At 37.6% G+C, this 23,137-nt stretch overlaps 1 protein-coding gene across 10 annotated transcripts in view; it reads left to right on the top strand.

The window, feature by feature from the left end:
• CBFB (core-binding factor subunit beta) overlaps positions 1-7,472 on the top strand; it is an 83,788-nt gene extending 76,316 nt beyond the window's left edge. For 6 of the 10 annotated variants that reach the window (XM_074286518.1, XM_074286525.1, XM_074286519.1 and 3 more), the window contains one exon: positions 5,871-7,472. In XM_074286518.1, coding sequence (XP_074142619.1) covers positions 5,871-5,939 — 69 coding nt within the window. In that variant the 3' untranslated portion in view covers positions 5,940-7,472. Of the gene's footprint in view, positions 1-2,620; positions 2,723-5,870 lie in introns of all 10 variants that reach the window. The other 4 variants (XM_074286524.1, XM_074286513.1, XM_074286522.1 and 1 more) reach the window with 1 other exon arrangement.
• The last annotated feature ends 15,665 nt before the right edge of the window (positions 7,473-23,137 follow it).

The following is a 23,137-nucleotide window of genomic DNA, read 5'->3' as shown; positions in this document are numbered from 1 at the left end:
TGCATCTCCCTCTTTCTTTCTTTCTCCTTTCTCCTTCGCTCTCCCATTCTAAGTCCCCCTCCATATCCATTCTGTTCTCAAAGCCTGTTGATTTTATCTTTGTAATATCTCTAGTATGCCTCCCTTTCTGCCATCATCCTGGTGTGGGCCAACATTACCTTACACATGGACAATTCCTGTTGCCTTTTGGTTGTTCTTCCATCCTTAAGTCTTTTCCCATTCTATTCCACCTTCCATTAATCTATCCAAGTGATCTTAAAGCCTAGTTCTAAGGGGCAGCTAGGTGGCACAGTGGATAGAGCACCAGCCTTGAATTCAGGAGGACCTGAGTTCAAATATGGTCTCAGACACTTAACACTTCCTAGCTGTGTGATCCTGGGCAAGTCACTTAATCCCAGCCTCAGGGGAAAAAAAAAAAAAAAAAAGCCTATTTCTAATCATATCACCACCACCACCACCTTCAGCATACTCCAGCGGTTCTCTCTATATAAAAATTCTCTGGTATTGAAAGCTCTTCATAACCTCTCTACCTTCCACCCCCAGTCTTCTCACACTTTACAAATCCTTTCCTTATATTCTTTGCTCTAATGTCACCAGCCTCCTAGCTATTTATCAAACAAGACATTCCATCTCCCAATTCCAGGTATTTTCACTGGCTAGCCCCCACATCTGGAATGTTTTCCCTTGTCAGCCCTTCCTCCTGGTTCCCTTGACTTCCTTCAAACACCAGTAAAACTCTACTCTCTAAAGAAGACTTTCCCTACTGTCCCACCTTAATACTAGTGCCTTCCTTTTAATTATGTATCCTTAGATATCTGTTTGTATGTAATTGTTGGCATGTCATTTTCCCCTTTAGACTATAAGCTATTTGATCACAAGAACTGTCTCTTGCCTTTTTTTGTATCCCCAACATCTAGTACAGTATTACCTTCTACGTAATAGTAGTTGAGAAATGTTTCCTGACTGACTGGCTGATTTAGTCTTGGCATAGGTTTTGGGAACTCGGGGTCACCTGTACAACATATCCAGGGATTAGAATAGGATGTTTGTCTCATTTTACAATAATGTCATTAATACATTATAAATAAACTCTTTTGTAAAATCACAGAATGACCCCATAACATTGTTCATTTGATCATGTAAAGCAAAAATCACATGATCTAAATAAGAATTAACTTAATCATATATAATGTGATTTCATCTAATGCTTTGAATTGAAGGAACAGTTAACACTGTTAGGTGAGGTAAGTAGGCACTTTCCTTTTAAAAATGTATTATGAAAAAAAATTAACTCTAAAAGACATAAGAACTCAGACCAGTGCAGCGGCCAACCACAACTCCAGAGTTCTGGTAATTGAGCATGCTATCCATCTTCTGACAGAGTTGGTGGTGGATTATCACTGATACAGGATGGGACAGATATTGTTGGACATAGCCAATGTGAGAATTTGTTTTGTTTGACTATACCTACTTGTTAACAAGTGCTTTATTTTTCCTTTTTTTCCCCTTAGTTGGGGAGAGAAGCAAGAGGGAGATAGGAAGAGATATGCCAAAGAAAAAGGAAAAAAGAATCATTGAGGCATTTTTAATGCACAGAAGGAAGGCCAAAAAGAATCACAGATAGGAGAGTTTTGAAAGTTGCATGTTAAAATTATTTTTATATAGAAAGAAAGTGAGCTTATATGTAATAAAGAGATTTGAAGTTTCATGAGGCATCTTCATATATTTATAAAATGTTGGACTTAGAGTTAAGATCTGAGTTCAAATTCTGCCTGAGAAACTTAGTAGCTTTGTGACCTGGGGAAGTAATGACATCTACCTTTTGAGACTGTTGTGGAGATCAAATGAGATAATACATAAAAAACATGCAGGGAATTATGTACAGACTTCCTTTTTTGTTACTCTATGGAAATGTCCTTTTATTTGATGATATTAAGTCCAGAATTTTTTCAAAAACCTAAAATTTAATATATATTAATATATTTTCATATATATTTAACATATAATATATATCCTTAAAATGAATATTTTTATATCTAAGGAATCAGTATCATTTTGTGAGATAAATATTATCTACCTTTTAAAAAACAAAGGGAAGCTAATTTGCCCAAGATTCAGAAGGAAGTAATAACAAATAATGGGGGGGAGGGACAGACAAGAAGAAGATAACCTTTTTCTTTCAGAATTTCATATAAGTAGATCTTTTACTTAAAGCAGAGGTTCTTAACCTTTTTTGTGGCATACATTTGGCATTCTGATGAAATCTATGGACCCTTTATTAGAATGATATTTTTAAATACATAGGAATAAAAAGAAAACCAATTGTACTGAAATGCAATCTTTTAAAAAACAAAACAAAACAAAAACATGGAGTCCCTGAAATCCATGGTATAGTGGAGAGAGAGAGACAATCTCAAAATAAGGAAGACCAGGTTAAGTCCTGGACCTGTCTGTATGACTCCAGGCAACTTACTTAAGCCCTTTGTGCCTGAAACAGATTTTTAGATTGTTGAGTTTCAGAGAAGATGCTGACTTGTTTTAGTAGAAATTTTGTCACCTGGAAGTTCCATGTACTCATGACATCACAGGCCAGTCCCCTTTCCTTATCCCTTTTGCTTAGAGAGTCAGAGCCCTAGAATGCTGGAGCTGGAAGGGACCCACCATAGAGAACACCTAGTCCAAATCTCTCATTTTACAGAAGAGGAAACTATGGTCCAGAGAGGTGAGTTATAATTCATTTCATATTGTATATTTAATATTATTTAGGTGAGAAAGTAAGCTGGTTTTAAGGTTACAACAGAGTTTTCAAGCCATTAATCAAAAGTTAAAATACAAATTAAGTTTTTATCACCAAAATTAAGTTGGTTTTTTTTTCCTCCTTCAAACTTTCAGTTTTCAGGGGTTTTTTTCTTCTTCAGTCTTTGTTGCATTATGTATTTATATGGGCCTAGTTTGTTAGGGATGGAGCATAGAATGGCATATGCAAATAGGAAGTACCACTCTGGTTTAATATGGGGAGTTGTGTTTAGGGGATTAGCTGGTGAAAAGTTATCTGGGTCTCTGCATTTATATGGGCTCTAGACATAGACTTTTGAGATCTAGCAAACTTTAAGGTTTTCTTAGTTCACTTTTGTGTATCATAGCAGTCTAAAAACCATGTACCCAAAACTAATGCAGTATCCATGAATATGATGTTGAGATGAGAGCTGGTAGCAGATAGCAGAGTTGAAGCTCTAACCCAGGTTTTCTTACTCCATAGCCAAGGCTGTTTCTACCACTCCACAGTGCTTCCGTGAATCCATGATTTTCTCAAATGGATGCACTTTATGGATGCATATTACCACTTCCCTTATCCCATGAGATTCTTGTCCACCTCTTTATCTAAATACTATCAAATTGAAATACTAAAAACCTTCCTCCAGTTCTCTTGATAGTTCCTTTTGATATCAGTGCAACATTTGGATTGTCTATAGTTTGTGATCCTACTCTTACTACATGTTGACCCACATCATGCAGTCAGATACAAACGACTCTTTCATGTCACTTCTTAAACACAAATCACAAATCATTTTTGGTAATAGGGCCCAGCAGCATGACCCCCAACCTTCCTGAAGCAGCAAGGAGTTGGAAAGAGAGCAAGCATACACCAGACAAATGGAATAAACTCTTGCTTACCATCTCTTCCTAGAATCCAGTGGAGATAAGTCCCCCCCCCCGCCCAGACCACTGGTTCTGCCTCCAGTCTGTCCCTTGGAAACATCCCTAAAGGGAGCAAATGCCCCTTCCCCAGCTCTGCCACCAAGTAACACCAGCAGCTGCCAAGAGATAGGGAACCCCAAAAGCCCCAAATCAGTCAGTGAACATTGTTAAGAACTTGGTATGCACAGGGCACTGTGCTAAGCACTGGAGTTACAAAAAAGGAGCTCTCAGTCTAATAGGAGAGATGGCATCCAAACAAGATCACTTCCAGGTTAAATTGGTGTTAAGTCAGCAGAAGGACAGCGCTAGTGTCCAGGGAGGTTGCAGAAAAGCTTCCTGTGAAGGAAGGTAGGGAAAGGTGAAGAGGAACACACTTCCAGTATTAGGAGACTGTCAGTGAAATGAACAGTCCTAGAGCTGCATTGTCTTGTGGAAGAAGTGGCAAGGAGACCAGGGTTACTTAGCTTGAAATTGTGCTGAAAGCCTTGTGTGATTTCTCAAATGACTAGCCTGTTGACATATTACAAAACACTTAATTGCAATGTCACACTATTATAATGTCATGCTAGAAGATGCCTGCTATCTAATTTCCTCTGTATGATGCAATTCACTCACCTTCTTCACTCATCACCTGCGACATTGTGGGATTTAGAGAAGAAGCAATCTTAGAAATTTAATCCAACACTGCCTTTGACAGAGGAGGAGAGCCCCAATGACTTCAGACACCCTTCCTGAGCTTGCAATTGCCCTTTTGCAAAGGCTCCAAGGCCGAGGCTCTTTCCATGGCATCACTCTATATCTAAGGAAATGTCAGGGCTGCCTGTTTGAAGATGGAAAAAGTGGAATGAAAGCCTAAGGAAGTCATCCCTACTACTAAAGGCCGTTACCTCTCTGGGCCTGAGTTTCCTCATCTATTTCTATCAGTTGGAATCTATAAATTAAATATATGTTAAGTACTTATTTTCTAAAAGAGACTATGTAGACAATAGAAACAAAAATGAAACATTCCCTGTTGCTCAGGAAGTTTATATATTCAACCAGACAGTGCCTGGCACAGAGGATGGTGTTGGGCCTGCTTAACACCCGAGTACTCATCTTCCTCAGAGAATCATTACTAGTATGACTTACCTTCTCTGTGCCTCCTTTTCCTCATCTGTAAAATAGCATCTCCCTCCCAAGGTGGTTGTGAGGATAATAAAATGAGATGATGTTTGGAAAGTGCTACCTAAAAGCTAGCTTTTTTTTATACTGGCAAAATATGGATATGCACAGGACAAGGAAATTTAGGGGGAGAGAGAGAGTACATTGCATTTGGAAAGAAGTTGTAAAGTCAGAGGAGATACCGGTGAAGAGGTAGCCCCTAAATTCAATTGTGAAGGAAGTTAAGGATTCTGAGGAGCAGAAAGAAGGAAGTAGCTCTTCCCAGGCATGCAAAACAACATATACCAGGTGAGAAGTGTAGTAGGCAGGGAGAGTTAGTTTTGATTCACTTGTATGTTGTCTACACTTACATTATAAGGATTTAAGATTTACAAAATACTTTCTCTACAACATCCCATAAGGTAGAACACAGATAGAGAATAGGACTAGTCACCTGTTTTACAGCTGAGAAAACAAACTGAGGTTAAATGAGCTGCCCCTGAATGGACATAAAGTTGGCCAGGGTCAGAGCTAGGCCACCAGTCTCCCAATCCTACACTGGTTGAACTGCAGTTGCTCCTGCTTTCTATCTTGTGTTGTCCTCAAGTTACCTCAAGTCAAAACTGAGATAACTTCAAGAAGATAGAACTTTTTTAGGAGACATGAGGTGCCTCATTTCTTAACCATGTAACTAACTATTAAACCATCTCATAAACTAAATTTATTTGATCCTGTGCTCATGGTACATTTTTATGTTAATTGGGTTTTATAAATAAAATAATTTGTTGATTTTACTCTTGTATTTTGATGATATTACACAAGTAAAATAGTCTACTAAAACTCAGAAATCATAAATATAATATTTTACCCAATGTTTACCTTCATACCTGAATCTTTTATATATTGAAATGTTTGTTCATGCTTTTCAGATATGAACTTTTTCTCTAGTTCTGTGCTTCATAATTTAAGTATATAGACTCTAGTTTTCAAATTACATTTTCTTGATCCAAATTCTTATTTTCTCATTGCAGGCAAGAAGACAACAAGACCCTAGTCCTGGTTCCAATTTAGGTAGTGGTGATGATCTCAAACTACGTTAATTAGCAGCAACGCAGAGTGCCCATCCCATCTTGACATATATATTGCTTCAACTTAGCAGAGATAATTGAATAAAAGACCAGAAACTGTGATAACTGGATATACTATGGTCTGTTTCCTGACCTTAAGCAGTCCACAGGCATCATGAACTGCCATGGTTTGCACTATGTTCATGTTATAATATCTGCATTTTTCCTTTTAGGCATGTAGCTAGTGATAGTTTGAAATATTGTTTTACTATGCAAGCTTAATTTTTGTCATTACTTTAGTAAAATTGAAATTTGCCCAGTTGTAAAACTATTTTCTCCTATCAATTCTAATTAAGGAGTTAATGTCATTATAAAAATAGGTCAAGAAATTACAGTTGAAGTTTTTCTACACATTTTTAATTTTTTATGGACTTTTAGAAATTTTGGTTATTGCTTCATTTTAGGTATGCATTCTTATTTTTTACCATTTTTTTCTTTTCTAAGTGTAAAATATGAGCAAGGTGATAGTTTTCACATTGTTTTTACATTATTTACAAACAAAACCTAGTAGCACAGAGCTGTCTACCACAACTTTCTAACATAAGTTTCCAGTTGTTAAAGTTACAGTATCCTTTTATGTTCTAACAATTGGTTTTTTTTCCTCCTTTCCTAAATGTTTTTAAATTTTGATATTATTATACATTCTGTCCCAGATCTATTTTTAGATTTTTTTTCTGTATTGAATGAGTTTAAGTTGTGGTTTATTTCTTTAAAATATTCTGCTAACGCTCATAAGAAGTCACAGGTTGGCTTCTGTTTTATTCAGGGATTTTTAAAAGTTATTCAAAAAGGGGATACTGTAGCGTCTTCACAGACTTAGCAGCCGGTCAGACTGGAGACGGTGAGGAAGCAGCTACAAAGGTGATCATTGTATTTTAAAAGGGGAAAAAAAAAAAAAAGCATGTTTCACATATCTACTTTATCTGTATTATGTGCCTTTTTTGTTGTTTCTGGGGAAAAAAAAATCCAGATGATGAAAGGACAGGCTTGTGCAGGAAATGTTAATCCTATGCAGTTGAGCAGTCTGTTATCTTCTATGAGCTATTCTAAGGGGAAAAAAGAAACGGTTAATCTTGATGGTTTTTTCCAACAAGATTCACAGAAATTATTCAAGAAGAATTCGTGTAAGGATATTTTTTTAAAATAGGCTTCCTACCAAAATGGTTATCGTCATTCTGTGTTTGAAATAAAACTGGGGAAAGTATTGTCATTTGACACCAATTTCCTGGATTTTTTTCATAGCCATATTGTCATCCATTATGAACTTCCAAAAATGTATTTAGTTATAATAAAGTAATGGATTATGTTAGGTATTTCAAGGGGGGAAAAAACCCCAATGTTTTCCTATCCAGTTCAGTAAATGAACTGAAGTCTCACTGAGGTAATTATATTGAAATTGTGTATAATGTATTCGATTGTGGAGAAAGAAATAATGTTCAGTATGGCTATAGATAGGACAGATAATATCCTGTATCTCAAAATAAAATTGTTTGATATATATTTGAAGTCATGCATGATAAGAAGTGTGTTCAAAAGGTCATAAATATTAATACATGAGCAAAGATCATGTTGATCTTTTCTATAATTAAGTATTTTTAATGCATTATTCTTACCTTGGTTAGTATTTGGCATTGTCTGAATCCCATGTTTACACACACACACACACACACACACACACACACACACACACACACTGCTCATATAGCCCTTAAGGAAATAACCTTTTGAGGAGTTCTTAAAATAATATATTAAGACCTCCACTGTATAAAATCCTTGTTGATTCTTACTTCTGCACTTGTATTTTGATTGGGATAGTCTGATGATATTAATGTAGCACTTGGAGCAAAGGGTTTTGGCATATCACTAAATAAAAGTAGGTTCAATAACATGTTGACATCACTATCTTTCTGTAAATATTGAATTTCTCCTATCATCATTTAGCACTATGTTGCTTACTGTATATCTTAATGCTGGCATTAAGATCATGAGCCCTTATTTTCCAATAGTGCAGACTTTTTAAAGTGGTACCCCCTTTTTAAGTTATTGATGCAATTTTATATTTTTCATAATCTCTATTTAAATGAAAGTTGCATCATCTGTCTTAAACTCATCTCTTTTAAAGATTTGCCTTAAGCTTCCAGATTGCTTTTGCCATCATTAGTCATATGTATTGTCTTATGTTTCATTTGCTTTCATAATAAACTATGTAGTGAAAACAATGGTCTGTTACTTTTTGTTTACAATATTTGAACCTGTGGTGTTACTTCTTCTATTCTGTTACTTTAGTAATAGTACAAAGACCTAACACTCTTCAATTTCTTCATCTGTAAAATGATTCAGTTGATAACACTGGGTGATCTTGAAGGAGCTTTCTCTGTAAATTATCTGCTGTGAATTTTGTTTATTTAAAAGCAACAGTGGCATCTAGTGGTCATTTGGATTGATCACAAAAATGTCCTCCAAATGTCACAAGACATTCACTCTTAGACCATTACAGATTTAGAGCTGATTCAACATGTATTTAGTGCCTCTTTGCATAAACCACAGTGATAGGTGCTGGAAAGATAGATGAGAAGAGGATTCTGCTTCCATGAAATGTTTATGTTCTAGGGAGAGGAATAAGACACAAATCTAAAGATCTGTAATATACAATATTTTGGAATAAGTGAGGTAAAGAAAGACCCAAAAAGTGTTAAGATCAGAGGAGGAAAATTGTTATGGATAGAGTCTTGGAAGAGGTATCCTGTAAGAAACCTGGAATATTACCCTCAAAATAGTCATTAATGCTGTGATAAGTATTTATTGTGTATATTCCATGCTTGAGTTCAGAATAAACCTACTCTCAGAGTATGATGTATATGACTTTAAAAATAAGTAACAATTTTAAAAGTTTAGATCCACATAAGTAATGAGATGAATTTTTAAATGAAAAATACTAAAATACTAAAGTTTATGCATCTAAACAAGTGTCTTTCAAATGCTCAAATGAGTATCATCTTTGAAAACATCATCTTTTCTGGGGTACTATATTAACACCTGTGAATTTCCTTTGGGAATTGCCCATAGAGTCAGTTTTTTAGTCACACTGGAAAATCAAAGAATCACAAATTTAAGGCTGGCTTGGACCTTAGGAGTCATCTGATCCAACCCTCTTCATTTTAAAGATGAGCAAACTCAAGCTCAGAATGGCTAAATATAAAGTCATACAGATAGTAAATAGAAATAATAAAGCCAGTCTCATTGTTTTAATCATTCTTTGAGGTCCCCAACGTGAAATCTTCCAGACTAAATGCTTTGCTCATTTCAAATATATTCATAAGAGGATATTCATAAGAATGGGATTGACCCAGGAGCTGAGTCCAAAAAAATTAGAAAAATATTCTAAACAATGAAAGCATGATGGGAATAAGCAAGCGTATTTGGCTGCTCCTTTGATAACACTACTTTAAAGGTCATCCTAATTTATCACTGCTGTCTGTTGCTCTTTCAAACCATTTCACTCATTACTCTTTCTTAAAGTACTTTAGTATCTTCATCTCCCCATGTCAGCCACATATTAATGTATCAGAATATCAGTGTATTTTGGCTTTATGCATAAATATTTAACCAAGTCATTTTTTAAAAGTTTACTTTCAAAAGCACCCTAAAACAGGTATTAGCATAAAACATTAGAACTGGAAAGAGTTGGTCCACCCATCCTTATTTTAATAGGAAGAAAGTAACCTACTTGAGGTCACCAACAAATGACTAATAAGATCTGCATAAGAAGCCAGGTTGCCTTCATTCCAAACCAATTCCCTTATAAGGCAAATAATGGTCTCAAAGACTATCAGCCATTCACAGTGCCCTAGTAGATGTATCTTCAGAATCACTAGAGAAAGACAGCTTGATGTAGTAATGGAAAGGGCACTCAATTGTCTAACCTCAAAAGATCTCCCTACTCAACAAATATTTGCTGGGACATCTCTGTGCCAGACACTTGCTAAGGATACAAAGAAAAAGTAAGACAGGCCCTTGCTTCAAAGAGCTTACGTTCTATTAAGAAGAGACAAGTTATCCAAATAATGTTACCTTAAAGGGAAGAACCCTAACACCAAAGGGCTCCCCTGGGAAGAGGGGACTGGGTCTTAGCCAAGAATTCTAAAGAGAAGCATTCTATGGAGGACAACACAGAAGAGCTGGGTTGTGGCATGTGAGGAACAGCAAAAAGACCAGTCTGAACCAGAGGGTTCATGGAGAAAAGTAATATAAAAGAAAAAAAGTGATAGCATGATCAAGGGAGTCACTATCTTTTGTATATAACTGAGGAAGAGCTAAGTAAATTAAGGAACTGGGAAGTCGGGTATATGAATGTTGAAATTCCAAAGTAAAGATCGGAGTTGGGGTGAAGTAAACATAGACATCAGTGTCTGGATTGAATTTTAAATTTAAATAGCAAAGATAAGGAGACAGGCTGTGAAGAGTTTTATGCACCAAGGAAAAGCATGTAAAGACCTTTATTTGATCCTAGAAATAATAGGGAACTATTGAAGCTCTTGAGGAAGTTGAAATGGTCACAATTTAACACTTTAGGAAAAGTCAGTGGCAGTTGTGTGGAAGGAAGATTGGAGTGGAGACAAACAGGATGGGAAGATGAAATGAGCATTTGATAACTGATTAGCTATAATGTGAGAATTGAGAGCAACACTAAGGTTACAAATATGAGTGAGTGGTAAGATACTGGTATCCTGGACAATAATAGGGAAGTACAAAAGAATGGTAGGTTTAGTAGGAAAGATAATGAACCTGAATGTTTAAGATGTCTGAAATATCCAATTCAAAATGTCCAATATACAGTTGGTAGTGTGGGAGAGAAAACAAGACTGGATATATTGATTTGGAAAACATCCACAGAGATGATAGTTGAACCTCTGGAAGCTGAGATCTTAAGCGGGAGGGAGAAAAGGAATCAGAATAGAACTGAAGGAGATGAGGGCCAGGGGGACACAATAAGTGTGATATGGCTGAAGAAATAGCAAGAGACTGACTAAGTATCAGAAGAAAGCAAGTGAAAACCAGGAAGAAAAGAATCCCAGAAGAGAAAGGTGGTCAGCCATCAAATTTAGTAAAGGAGAGAAAGATAAAGAGCAATAATAGTGGTTAGAGTTGGAACTAGTCAGGTTTTTTGTTAGGTTGTCTTTTTTAAGGATAGGAGAACCTTGTACATGCTTATAGGTAGCACAAAAAGAACTAGCAGATAGGAAGAGATGAAAGATTAGAAAGAATAGGAATAATGGTTCAAACAAAAATGCTCAATAAGAAGGGAAGAAATGGGATGAAAGATGCCTGTCAAGGACTTGGCATTGGTAAAGAGAAAGGTTACCTTTTCATGTGAAGGAGGAGATATGAAGGAAAGATGCCAAAGGGGTATGAGGTGCAGAAGAGTATGATCACTCTGATAGAAGTATGAGGTGAGTTTGAGAGAGTGGAGACAAAAGGAAAATATGGGAGGTTTGAATGTCTGCTATGGCAAATAGTTTAGAGAATGAGTAGTAGAAGGATTGCCTTATTGCAGCAAGGGCCTCCTTTAGATTAGATAATAAATTTGTAGCCCTTGTCAGCATAATTTCATGGAATTCCTCCTTTTAGCAGTACATGATAGGAGCAAAGGAGGCAGTTTGATGGGTATAATCCAGGATTGAAGTTTAGCAAGTTATAATGGGCAATAGGACAGAAAACATAGGATTTGGGAGAAGATAGTGTGAAACCGAATTATTTCATTAAGAAGTCAAGATTGGGAAGGGAAGAAAGGTTAGCCAGGTGGTGGCTTGCAAAGGTACTGAGGAATAGAGAGATTAGAGATTATGGTAGGACTAGGGAAAGTAGAGTTAAGGAATCTTAAGGCATAGGCAGAAATAAAATGATAATATGATCAGATGAAGGAATTTTGGAGTTCTTGAACATGGAAGGACACTTACAGGGGATGATATGATCAAGGGAGTCACTGTCATCTGTATGTAACTGAAGAGGAGTTAAGTAAATTAAGGCACTGGAAAGTTAGGTTATTTAAAATAACATGTATGTTGAAATCCTAGAATGAGAGCAGGAGTTGGAGTGGAGAGGGGAGACTGCTGCAAACATAGACATTAGGATCTGGATTGAATTTTAAATTTAAATAGCAAGAACATCAAAAGAGGGGAGGATAAAGAGTTTCTATTGAATCAGTAAAAAGAGAGAGTGATCTTTAGAATATTTAAAATGATCATATACATTAAATCAAAAGATAAAACTTTCCAAATGAAGTGTTTTTAACTAAATATGGCCTGACAATTGCTAAATTAAATTATATTTTTTATCTCCTTTGATTATAGGTTTAGAACTGAAAAGAATTTTAGAAATGTAATACAAACAGTTCATTGTTGAAAAATTCTCCTTCAGATTTTATTCTTTTCAGATTTTCTGCATCTTTTACAATCTCAGAAAACCCAGCTGCCCCAGAAAAAAGTGTGTCTCTGGACTTTAATACTTTCCACGCATAATGAGCTAGAAGGAAGAATAGGTATGTATGCTCCCTGCTACTCATTGATACGTCCTTCTTTGTCCTTGCTCCATCACTCAGAATTCTTTTCCTCCTTTGAGGCTTATTCCATCCTGTTTTATTGTCCTCCTTCTAGTCACCTACATTCACATCAGTAACCCTTCTCTACCTTATTCATCAGTCCCCACATCTAATCAGTTGCCAAGCCTTATTCCACTTCCCTATTCACATTCTTCCCACCTTTTCTGTTCTCCAATCAGAGAGTCACCACCCTAATTCACCTCTTTTCTAGATTGCTCTCCTCTCCAATCTATCCTCCATACAGCTGCTAATGAATAAAGCACATTTTATATTCCAAATTCTTTCTTCCTCTTTCCCTTATCTTCCTCCTCTCTAAGACAGCAAGCAATCTGATATAGATCATACAGGTATGATCCTTTTAAACATATTTCTATATTTGTCATATTGAACAAGAAAAATCAGACCAAAAGGAGAAAAAACATGAGAAAGAAATAAAACAAAACAAAAAAGTAAAAATAGTATGCTTCAATCTACATTCATTTTCCTCTGGGTGTAAATGTCATTTTTCACCCCAAGTCTGTTGGAATTATCTTGGATCACTGTATTGCTGAGAAGAGCTAAGTCTTTCATAGTTGATCATCACATGATCTTGCTATTACAGTATACAATGTTCCCATTCTGCTCACTTCACTCAGTATCAGTTCATGTAAGGTCAGGCTTTTCTGAAGTCAACATACTTATCTTTTCTTATAGAACAATAATATTCCATTATATTCATATATCATACTTTTTCAGCCATTTCCAACTAATGGGCATCCACTCAGTTTCCATTTCCCTGCCACTACAAAAAAAGCTGCTTCAAACTTGTTTGCACATGTGGATCCCTCATTTATGCTCTCTTTAGGATACAGACCCAGTAGTAGCAAGCTACTGAATCAAAGATGGTGTGCACTGTTTTATAGTCTTGGGCATAGTTTCAGATTGCTCTCCAGAATGGATCATTCTACAACTCTACCAATAATTCATTAGTGTCCCAGTTTTTCCATATCTCCTCCAACATTTATCATTATCTTTTCCTGTCATTTTAGCCAATCTGGTGGTGTGAAGTGGTACTTCAGAGTTGTCTTAATTTGCATTCCTCTAATGAATAGTGACTAAATGATTTTAATTTCTTCATCTGAAAATGGTCTTCATATTCTTGACCTTTTATCAATTGGGGAATGACTTGTTTTCTTAGAAATTTGACTATTTTAGAAATGTTGCCTCTAAGATTTTTATGGATCTTCTAGACTGTAAGTACTCATCCTCTCTAAAAAATTTGCTTGTATTAACTTTGTATATATAATTTGTATTTATTTTATTTGTGAACCCCACTGTTCCTTCCCATCCCACTCTTGAAGTAGAAAATAGTCTCTTTCAAGGCAGGCCCTGTTTTCATTTTTGTCTGCTTCCCTAGTGGCCAATAGTGACTGGCACATAATAGGCTCATACAATTAAGTAGAATTGAATTGAATCTTACAGGGGGAAAAAAAAAAAAACTAATGCCCAGAGAGGGGAAGTAATTTGTCCAAAGTTAGGAAAGTAGCAAAAAAAAAAAGATTCAAGATTCAAATCCAGTCTTTAACTCCCAATCAACTCTTTAGTGTCCTGTCTTTCAAAACATTCTCTGTTCATTCTTGTATTCTAAAGGGAAATCATCTTTAACTGGATACAATACCTATCATCTCTGCTTCTCTTATTTTAAGTTATCACTAGCATTTTAACTTAGAGGTTCGTGTTCAATACTTTCATCCATAGTTGTTTTTGACTAGCCTTCATTTCAATCAAACTGCTTTGCCTATTTGTAAAAAGTGCATTTATAACCAGAACTTGGCCAAGTAACTGCCTGAATGTATGGCCTCCCAGTAAGTTTTCTCATCTAATAAGGGAACCACACTTCCACTAAAGGCAGCCGGGACTGGTGGGTAGAAGGCCAGCCTTACGAAAAGACCTGGGTGTAAATACTGCCTTTGACACTGACTCACTATATGACCATGAGTTAGAGTTAACACTTAACCCTTGGTGCCCTTGGTCCACCCCACCTAATTCTCTAAGGCTACAAATTACTTAGAAGCTATTGCTGTCATCCATTGGAGAGAATTTGCAATCCAGTAGTCCCTTACAGAAATGAATTCGTATTTCCAGGTCAAATGTCCCCATAACATTTTGACTGTGATTCAAAAATCTATCATTTCATGAACGGGGATTATCCTTTCATAGATTAAATCACAAGGCAGAGGAACAACCTGGGTTCTCTGAACTTGACTTAAATATTTTGATAACTATTTTTCTATGTAATCAGTTTCTTTTGTAATCCTATGTATTTTATTTTATAGATCTAAAAAAGAGGTTCATAAGCTTCACCAATCTTCCAGTGGAGCCTGTGACCTCTTCTCAAAAAAAAGATTAAGCATTCCTCCTTCATTAAGATATTAGACAGTAGTGTGCTGGTGAGCCAGTTGTCAATAAAAAGAGCACTTGGCTCTGGAGTCAGAAGTTCTGAGTTCAAATCTTGCCTTTGATTCTTAGTATCTGTCTGACATTATATATAAATATTAAATATATACAGTTAGATAGCACAGTGAATAGGTCATTGGGTCTGGTATCTGGAAGACCTGAGTTCAAATGTGGCCTCAGGTACTTAACTGGCTGTGGGACCCTGGGCAAGTCACTTAACCCTCTTTGTCTCAGTTTCCTCATCTGCAAAATCTAAGAAAATCTAAAACCTTGAGATCCTCCAACTCCCTAAATTCTGTGCTCTTTCTGCTAAATTATTCTTCATGCCTCATACTATGTCAGGGGTAAGAGTGTAGGTAAGAGTGTTGGATCAGTGGGTTCCATTGAGCTGGGATTGATTCCAGTAGAACATTTCAGGTCTCCTTGGAATCATTCACCAGGTTATCCCAATTGTAAGTCGCTGGAGGTATATTAAATAGTCAACAGTTCAGGGCACATGCTCCTAGTAAAGTCACCAGCTTGTGTATGGCTTGGAGGGCAGGAAGAGGCAGTGTGGAGGGTTTTCTGAGATTCCCTGAGTTAATATTTTAGGAAACCAGATGAGTGGACATTCTGATGACAATATTCTCAGCAACTCTGAAGGTGTGTTTTCAGGTCACATCCTTTTCTTTTTGGGATTTAGAATCATTCCAAAATCTGCGGTCTGCTTTTAGATTTAGCAGCTGCCACCATGACATTTAGCAGAAATATTTTGCTGTCCTTTGCAGGCTTCTCAGAGCAGACAGGACATGAGTACCAGGAACCCACACCAAGGAAAATATCTGGTTTGGAGAGTGTTGAGCTGTTCCATTTTTAATCTGGTTCATTGGTTTTGAAAAACAGATAGGTTCAATTCCTAATTTGAATGGGCTTACCAGGTAGTTTTAATTTAAGAAAAATAACAAATTGCTTTCTTTAAAATCAAATTAATTAAGATCATAGATTATTTGACCAAAAAATAAGAGGCAATTGTTTCTTTTTACAGGTTTAGGTATTACAATGCATTTCAAATATTTTAAAAGCAAATTAATTAAAACCATCAAAGATCATTCAACAACAACAACAACAACAGAAAAAAAAAAGATGTGTAGTACAAATAATACAGGTTAGTGAGGTGACAGTGGATTAGTGGATGGAGTACTGGGCCTATAGTCAGGAAGACATCTGGCCTCAGACAATTCCTAACTGTGTGATCCTGCGCAAGTCATTTAACCATGTTTGTCTCCATTTCCTCATCTGTAAAATGAACTGGAGAAGGAAATGGCAAACCTTCTTCTCTACTTGCAGATCCCAAGCCTTACTGAAACCTCTCCTAGCATAATTCCTACCTTACTATGCTTCTAAGACTTGGGACTCTCAGGCTACTTCTTTCTACCTGTGATGCTGTTCAATCATTTCAGTCATGTTTGACTTCAGCATTTATATGACTTTGGACAAGTCACCTCAATTTCTCAACAGGAAAATGAAGGCTCTGACTCTATTTCATAAATCTATATGGGATTGTTGTTTTTATTCAGTTGTGTCTAACTATAATCCCATTTGGTTTTTTTTTTCTTTATTTTCTTTTTTTTTTTAAACTTTAGGCAAGTTTCCTTTCTTACTTTCTGGGTCTCAGTTTCCACATCTATAAATTAAAGGACTTTAGGTACTCTTAACTTCTTTGTATCTTGCATGTCTTTGGAAGTCTGGTAAAGAATATAGAAAGATCCCCTTCTCACAAGTATCCTTTCAAATACATAAAATAAAATGAATTGTATAACAAAGGAAACCAATTATATTGAAACATGGATAAAGCAGCTACAGGCTGCCTTAGATTATAAAAATGATGAATTAATTTTAAATATTTAAAAAGCCCCAACTCTTCCCACCCCACTGTAGAGTGTCCTGGATTCCATCAGAGAGTCCCTGGACTTTCTGCAGTGACTCCTTCCCTTTTTCTCCTGCTGGCATAACTTTGACCCTCCCTTATCCTCATCTCTACCAGAGGGAACACTGAATCTTCTGGCCCTTAAGGTCAATCTCCCACCTTTCCAAAAGTGGGGGGCCACGGTTGAGGGACAGACTGCCTATTGCACCCTAAGGCTTCCTAGAGCTTGCCATCTGCCCTGCAGCTGAACTCTCTTCTATTAGTGGTCTTCCCCCAATTAGTGTTAGCCTCTTGAGAGCAGTGACTCTATTTTTTTCTAGTAAGAGCTTAATAAAAAAATTTTTTTCATTCATTCACAGAACTATAGAACATCAGAACTGCCAGAAAGCTTTCAAAGTAGAACATTAGAGCTGACAGGAACCTTAGAATGTGGGATGGGAGCCTGAGAGATCAATCCCCTCATTTGTATGATGCTTAATTACAGAGAGTTACAGAGATAATCACCCATGATCACACTGCTAATTGGGTACCAAGCCTGGCACTAGAAACCAGACCTGCTTCTAACCCAATGAGTTCTTGCAGAGTTTTTCAGTGGTATCTCCAAGGGGGGCAGTTGAACTCCTCTCTAGAGAGGAGCCAAGGAAAGAACAGTCACTTGGCCAGGTGCGGGGCTGGGATGAAGAGGGAAACCTGTAGTTTTGCCACACAGTGCCAGAAATGTGGAGGCAGGGAACACCTGAGTGCTAGGCCCTTACGAGAGAACAGATCGGATAGCCGCACAGTCTAGGCTGAGCAGGCAGCCAGAACTTCATCAGTTCAGAGGAAACTTTTACAGGAGTCACCTCCTCCAGCCCCCACCAGCCCCAGGGATCAGTGGGAGACAGAAGGCAAGCAGCAGAGGCCCCAGGCTCCCAGCTGGAGCGGGAAGTCACACCAGCCAGGAGGCCGCCACACATGAGATATGAAATATGAGGCCCCAGTGGATAAACATTATTGATGATGATTACTGGCGAGAGGGAGCCAAATGACTAAGATGAACCAGATGCTGGAACAAGAAGCAAGGAGCCAGCAAGAAAAATGACTGCTTTTTTTTTTTCCCTCAGCTCCAAGCACAGAAATCACTTTGACCCTGGGAAAAAGGCAGCCAGTGGTCACCTTGGGGCCAGCAGGCATCATGAGAATTCCTCTTTATCCTGAATTTTATGTAGCACATGGGACACCCCCCCTCCTCGTGTAGGAAGACATTGAACCACTGGCCAAAAAATAGTGCCAAAGCGACAGCATTTTGCTACTGATATATGTATCTGTGTTATATACATACATGTACAGATGTGTATTGTAGTGTGTCTATATATGCATGGGCATGTGGAGGGGGGGCAGAGACCCTCATGTAGTGAGGACTGTCATTGTGTGGCTCAAAGGGAAGCAGATCAGATCTCTCTAGCCTTTGCCCCCTGCCAGGAAAGGAAGCAGGAGGTTTGAGCCAGAGGCTACTCTGCTCTCCTCAGAAAGAGGGATACTAAGCTAAAAGTACATCTAGCTACTCCTCTAAATGTTTTCAGGCTGCAGGACATGATCTAGTTCCATCTAACTTTTGAGAACACTTACACATTATTATTGGGGGAAAGGAGACCCCCAAGCTCTATATGCAAGGTTTAACTCCTTTCCCTCTAGTTCTACAGGGAATTCGTGTAATACGAGTTCTACAGTGAATGCACATAACAAGTAGCATTTATCCAAATTGTAACAAAACAGAAATCAGAGAAGGAAATATATTGGAGAATATATAGCAAACAATAGAGTGAAGTCATTTTCCCATGAGCTTCACCAGGAGAGAGTATCCTGGATCTTACCAAAGGGGAAACCCCCCAAAAGGTAAAGCTGCAAGGTGGGAATAGAAACATGAAGGAGACTGCCATCTTTTCTTCCCAGAGTTTTATCCATCAGGAACCTGGAGTGAGGTTTGCATCATGCAACTACTTTCTTGAAGCTGGAAACTTGAAGCACCTGAAGTGACTGGACGCCTGAGAAGGATAGAAGAGAACTCAAAGCTTGATGAATCCCAAAGGGGATTGAAGCTGGAGGAGTCCTGATGGGAACCAGAAAAGGATGGAGCTCTCTCTCCCTTACCAACTCTGCCTTGCCATTCCACTCCGCAGAGCTTTCATTTTCATCAATAAAGAGAAAGTCCTGTACAAATGGGCCTTGGCACAAGGGTGTATATATATGAGTGTATATATATATATATATATATATATATATATATATATATATATATATACACTCATATTTGTACTTATATACATGTGAATGTAAAATCAAGGCAGTAATGAGGGTCTGATAGGTTGGAAACAATCACTTTATTTTCTTCCCTGTTTCAATCAACTAATTAATCAGAAGCCTTTATTAAGGGTCTTAATTTTTCAGTAGACTGAACTCCTTTACTATGTCCCAGAAACCTCTTTATCCCTTTACACTTATAAGGACACAAACACACACTCATCTCTCTTTCTCTGTCTCTGCCTCTCTCTCATTCTCTGTCTCTGTCTCTTTCTCATTCTCTATCTCTCTCTCTTTCTCTCTCTCTGTCTGTCTCTCTGTCTGTCTGTCTCTGTGTCTCTCTGTCTCTGTTGAATCTTTCCAGGACTGCCTTCAACTGACTAGACTGGGATTTTTATTATCCCCATTTGACAGATAAGAACACTGAGGGATATAAAGCAAATATTTATCTCATTTGATATACACAATTGATTTAAAAGTATTATCTCATTTGAGCCTCATAACAACTCTGAAAGGTAGGGGCTATTTATTATCCCCATTTTATAGATAAGAACACTAGGGTAAGCAGAGGTTAAGAGTCACATAGCTAGAAAGTGTCTAAGGCTGAGTGTGACTCCAATGCTTTATCTGTTGAACTACCTACTTGTCTCTGGAGAGAAGAGGTCTTGTCCCAAGTCCTAAAACTAGTTAGCTTTAGAGTCAAGATTAGAACACGAGGCTCCTGCCTTCAGTCTAGACTTCCTGGCTTTGTTTCTGGCTCTCTCCCCATTTGCTTACTGTCTCAGGGAGGAGCCTTCACCTCTGTGAGCCTCAGTTTCCCAATCTGTTCAACAGCAGGAGATGGCTAAGGTTCTTCTAACATTTTCCTCTAAGCAAGGCCCTCAGCCGGCTGACTGACTGGCTGCTCTAAGAACTTGAAGGGAGGGTGAGGAATGGGAGCCTTGTGAGTTGAGTCTCCCACCCCCACCCTCACATGGCCTAGTGAAGGGGGAGAGTGGGGAGAGGGAGAAGGGCAGAATTCCTTCTAAACCAGGAGCAGATGTGGGACTGCCGGGAGCCAGAGGGACACCAGACAGCAGTTTGTGAAAATAATTCTGACGGGAGAGGAGCTGCAGAGGGTAGGGGGAGGTTTAGGGAATCATAGAAGCGTAGAATGAGGAGCTACAAAAGGCTTCAGGGACATGCTGGACCCCACTGATACCACTCTCAGGAGCTGATTATTGAATTTTCAGCGTAAGCATTTGCAAATGTTTATGGCAATTGGCAAATACTATGAATTAGGGTTTGATTTATTGTTTTGTTGATTGTCTAGACTTAAGAGGAAATGTGAATAATGAAGATTAAAATTAAAAGTATGTCTAGTGGATTTTTTTTGCTCCCATAGTTAGTTGCTAAGCATTTACCAGCATATTCCTTATAGATACCTCTAGTTCACCTTCACCTCTACACCCCCCATGTCATTTAATTTATTTGTTTATTTGAACCAATCCAAATTTCATGGCTTGCCCAGTGTCACTCAGCTAGGAAGTGAACTGAGACTGGTTTGAACTCAAGCCCTCCTGACTTCAGATCTATTCTGCATTCACTGTAACACCTAGCTGCCCAGCAACCCCATTTTAAAGAAGGGAAAATGAAACAGAATTTAAGTGATTTGCTTAGGATGACTCAGGAAGTAAATAGCAGAGCTGAAATTCAAACCTTGACTCCAAATTCAGTGCCCTACTCTAATCAGGTAACAGATCAATCAATGAATCAATAAGTATCTTAGTGTCTTAGTTATCTTAATCATTATACATAATTATATACACTTTCTATACAAAAGGTAAAAAATCAGGAAGTTCACATTTTAATGAAGGAGACAACATACATGTGCATACGGAACGATATATAGGGGTGTCCCAAAAGTCTCAGTGCAGTTTTAACTATTAAAAGTTTAGATAAATGAAGGGTAATGAGGGGAAGAGAAAGGAGAGCAAAAGATGAGAAGGAGGAGTGCTAGGGAGAGAATGGGAAAGGCCAGTGAGTATCTAGAATGACTCCTGTGCTTCCTCCATAGATACTTCAATGGATTTGTGAATTTAAGCAGCAGATAAAGATCACCCCCCACACAGACACAGACGCAGACTTTCTTATCCTATATGATTCTTGTGTTCTTCCTTCCAGTGAGGATTCTCCAAGGATTCTTTAGGTCCCTTGACGGTCCCAGGATATCAATGGCATATATGGATTATGCATCTATCATACTTCCTTCCTGAACTATGACTAGCCACCTCATTTTCTGATGATACATCTATAATAGGATCTATTTTACATGGTTCAACAACTCTCTGTTTATTAATACCACAACACCTTAATTGATCAATATGTCTAGGACCCTCCCTCTGTTGGTTATCTATAATTTATCCTGTATATAGCTTCTTTGTACAGTTGTTTTCATGTCATCTCCCATTTCCCCAACCTCAGACTCAATCAGTGAATAAACCTTTTTTTTTAAGCACCTACTATGTTCCAAGCTTCTTTTTGTATCTCCAGCTCAGAGCCAGGCTTGTGGCACCTACTAGGGACTTAATAAATGCTTATTGACTGACTGATGTATAAAACTGGAAGGTGCCAAAGATGAATCTGCCATTTTCATAGAGGATGTGTGGTCCAGAGTCTGAATAGCAGAAGGTTATATCCTGCAGGTATTGAAATGTTCCAAATGCACCCATTGTGGCCATTTTGTGCCCAGCAAGGCAAACTTCCGCATACTGGAGAGCCTTCTTAATGAAATCTTCTTCAAGGAATCTGTCCACTCTTTATATTACTGCTTATCATTGTGTGGCCTTCAACAAATCTCCTAGTTTCCTCGTCTGTAGGATGCAATGGCAGTTCTTAAATCTTATAATCCTATAAAATCTCGAGGTCCCATGGAATTCCCTCTTTGAAAGAAGTTAATGTAGTCCTGTGATAAATAATAAAAATATTACTGTCGTTCAGTTGTGTCTCGATCAAACCATTTGAGGTTTTATGGAAGTAGTTTGCCATTTCCTTAATTAGCTCATTTTACAGATGAGGAAACTGAGGCAGAGTTAAGTAGCATGCTTAGGATCATACAAGCTCATAAGTGTCTTGAGACGGAATTTGAATTCGGAGAGGAATCTTTCTGACTCCAGGCCTGGTGCTCTATCCCCCAGTTTCCTAAACTGTGGTTCAGGACCCCATAAGAAACACTGAATGTGGCAGTTACATAATTAGGATTTATTATCAGTCAATGTTTGATTTATTTGCCTATTTTATATACTTATATGTCTGAGGTCCCATAGAAATTTCTTGGAGGAAAAGGGGTTGCAAAGTCCTTGCTCTACCCAATGCGCCATCTAGTGCCCTAATCATGAAGAACAATAACTAGTCGTATAGTGCTTTACCCTATAGAACAAATATCATCTTACTTGATTTTTACAACAAACCTGGGAGGTAGGTGCTATTGGTATCCCCACTTTAGAGATGAGGAGCCAGAGGCAAACAGAAGTTAAACAACATAGCTAGTAAGTATCTCAGGCTGAATCTAGACTTGAAAGGCTGAATTTGATACCTCTACCAATGAAACCTTTATAAAGGACTTTTTTCCTAATTTAATATTTTTATTTTCCCCCTTTATGTGTAAAACAATTTTACATGTGTTTTTAAAATTTTGAATTCCAGATTCTCTCCCTTCCTCCTCACCCACATCCCCATTAAGAAGGCACATATGAAGTTATGCAAAACATTTCTAGAAAAGTCCAAAAAAAAAATCCTTACGAAAAATAAAGTGAAAAAAAGAGTATACTTCAATCTGTATTCAGACATAATCAGTTCTTTCTCTGGGTAGGACAGCATTTTTCACCATAAGTCCTTCAGAGCAGTCTGTATCATTGTATTGCTGAGAATAGCAGTCATTCACAGCTAATTATCCCACAACATTGCTATTAT

This window comes from Sminthopsis crassicaudata, chromosome 2, assembly GCF_048593235.1.
Source record: "Sminthopsis crassicaudata isolate SCR6 chromosome 2, ASM4859323v1, whole genome shotgun sequence".
NCBI lineage: Eukaryota > Metazoa > Chordata > Mammalia > Dasyuromorphia > Dasyuridae > Sminthopsis > Sminthopsis crassicaudata.
This window is presented reverse-complemented; position numbering and strand designations above follow the sequence as displayed.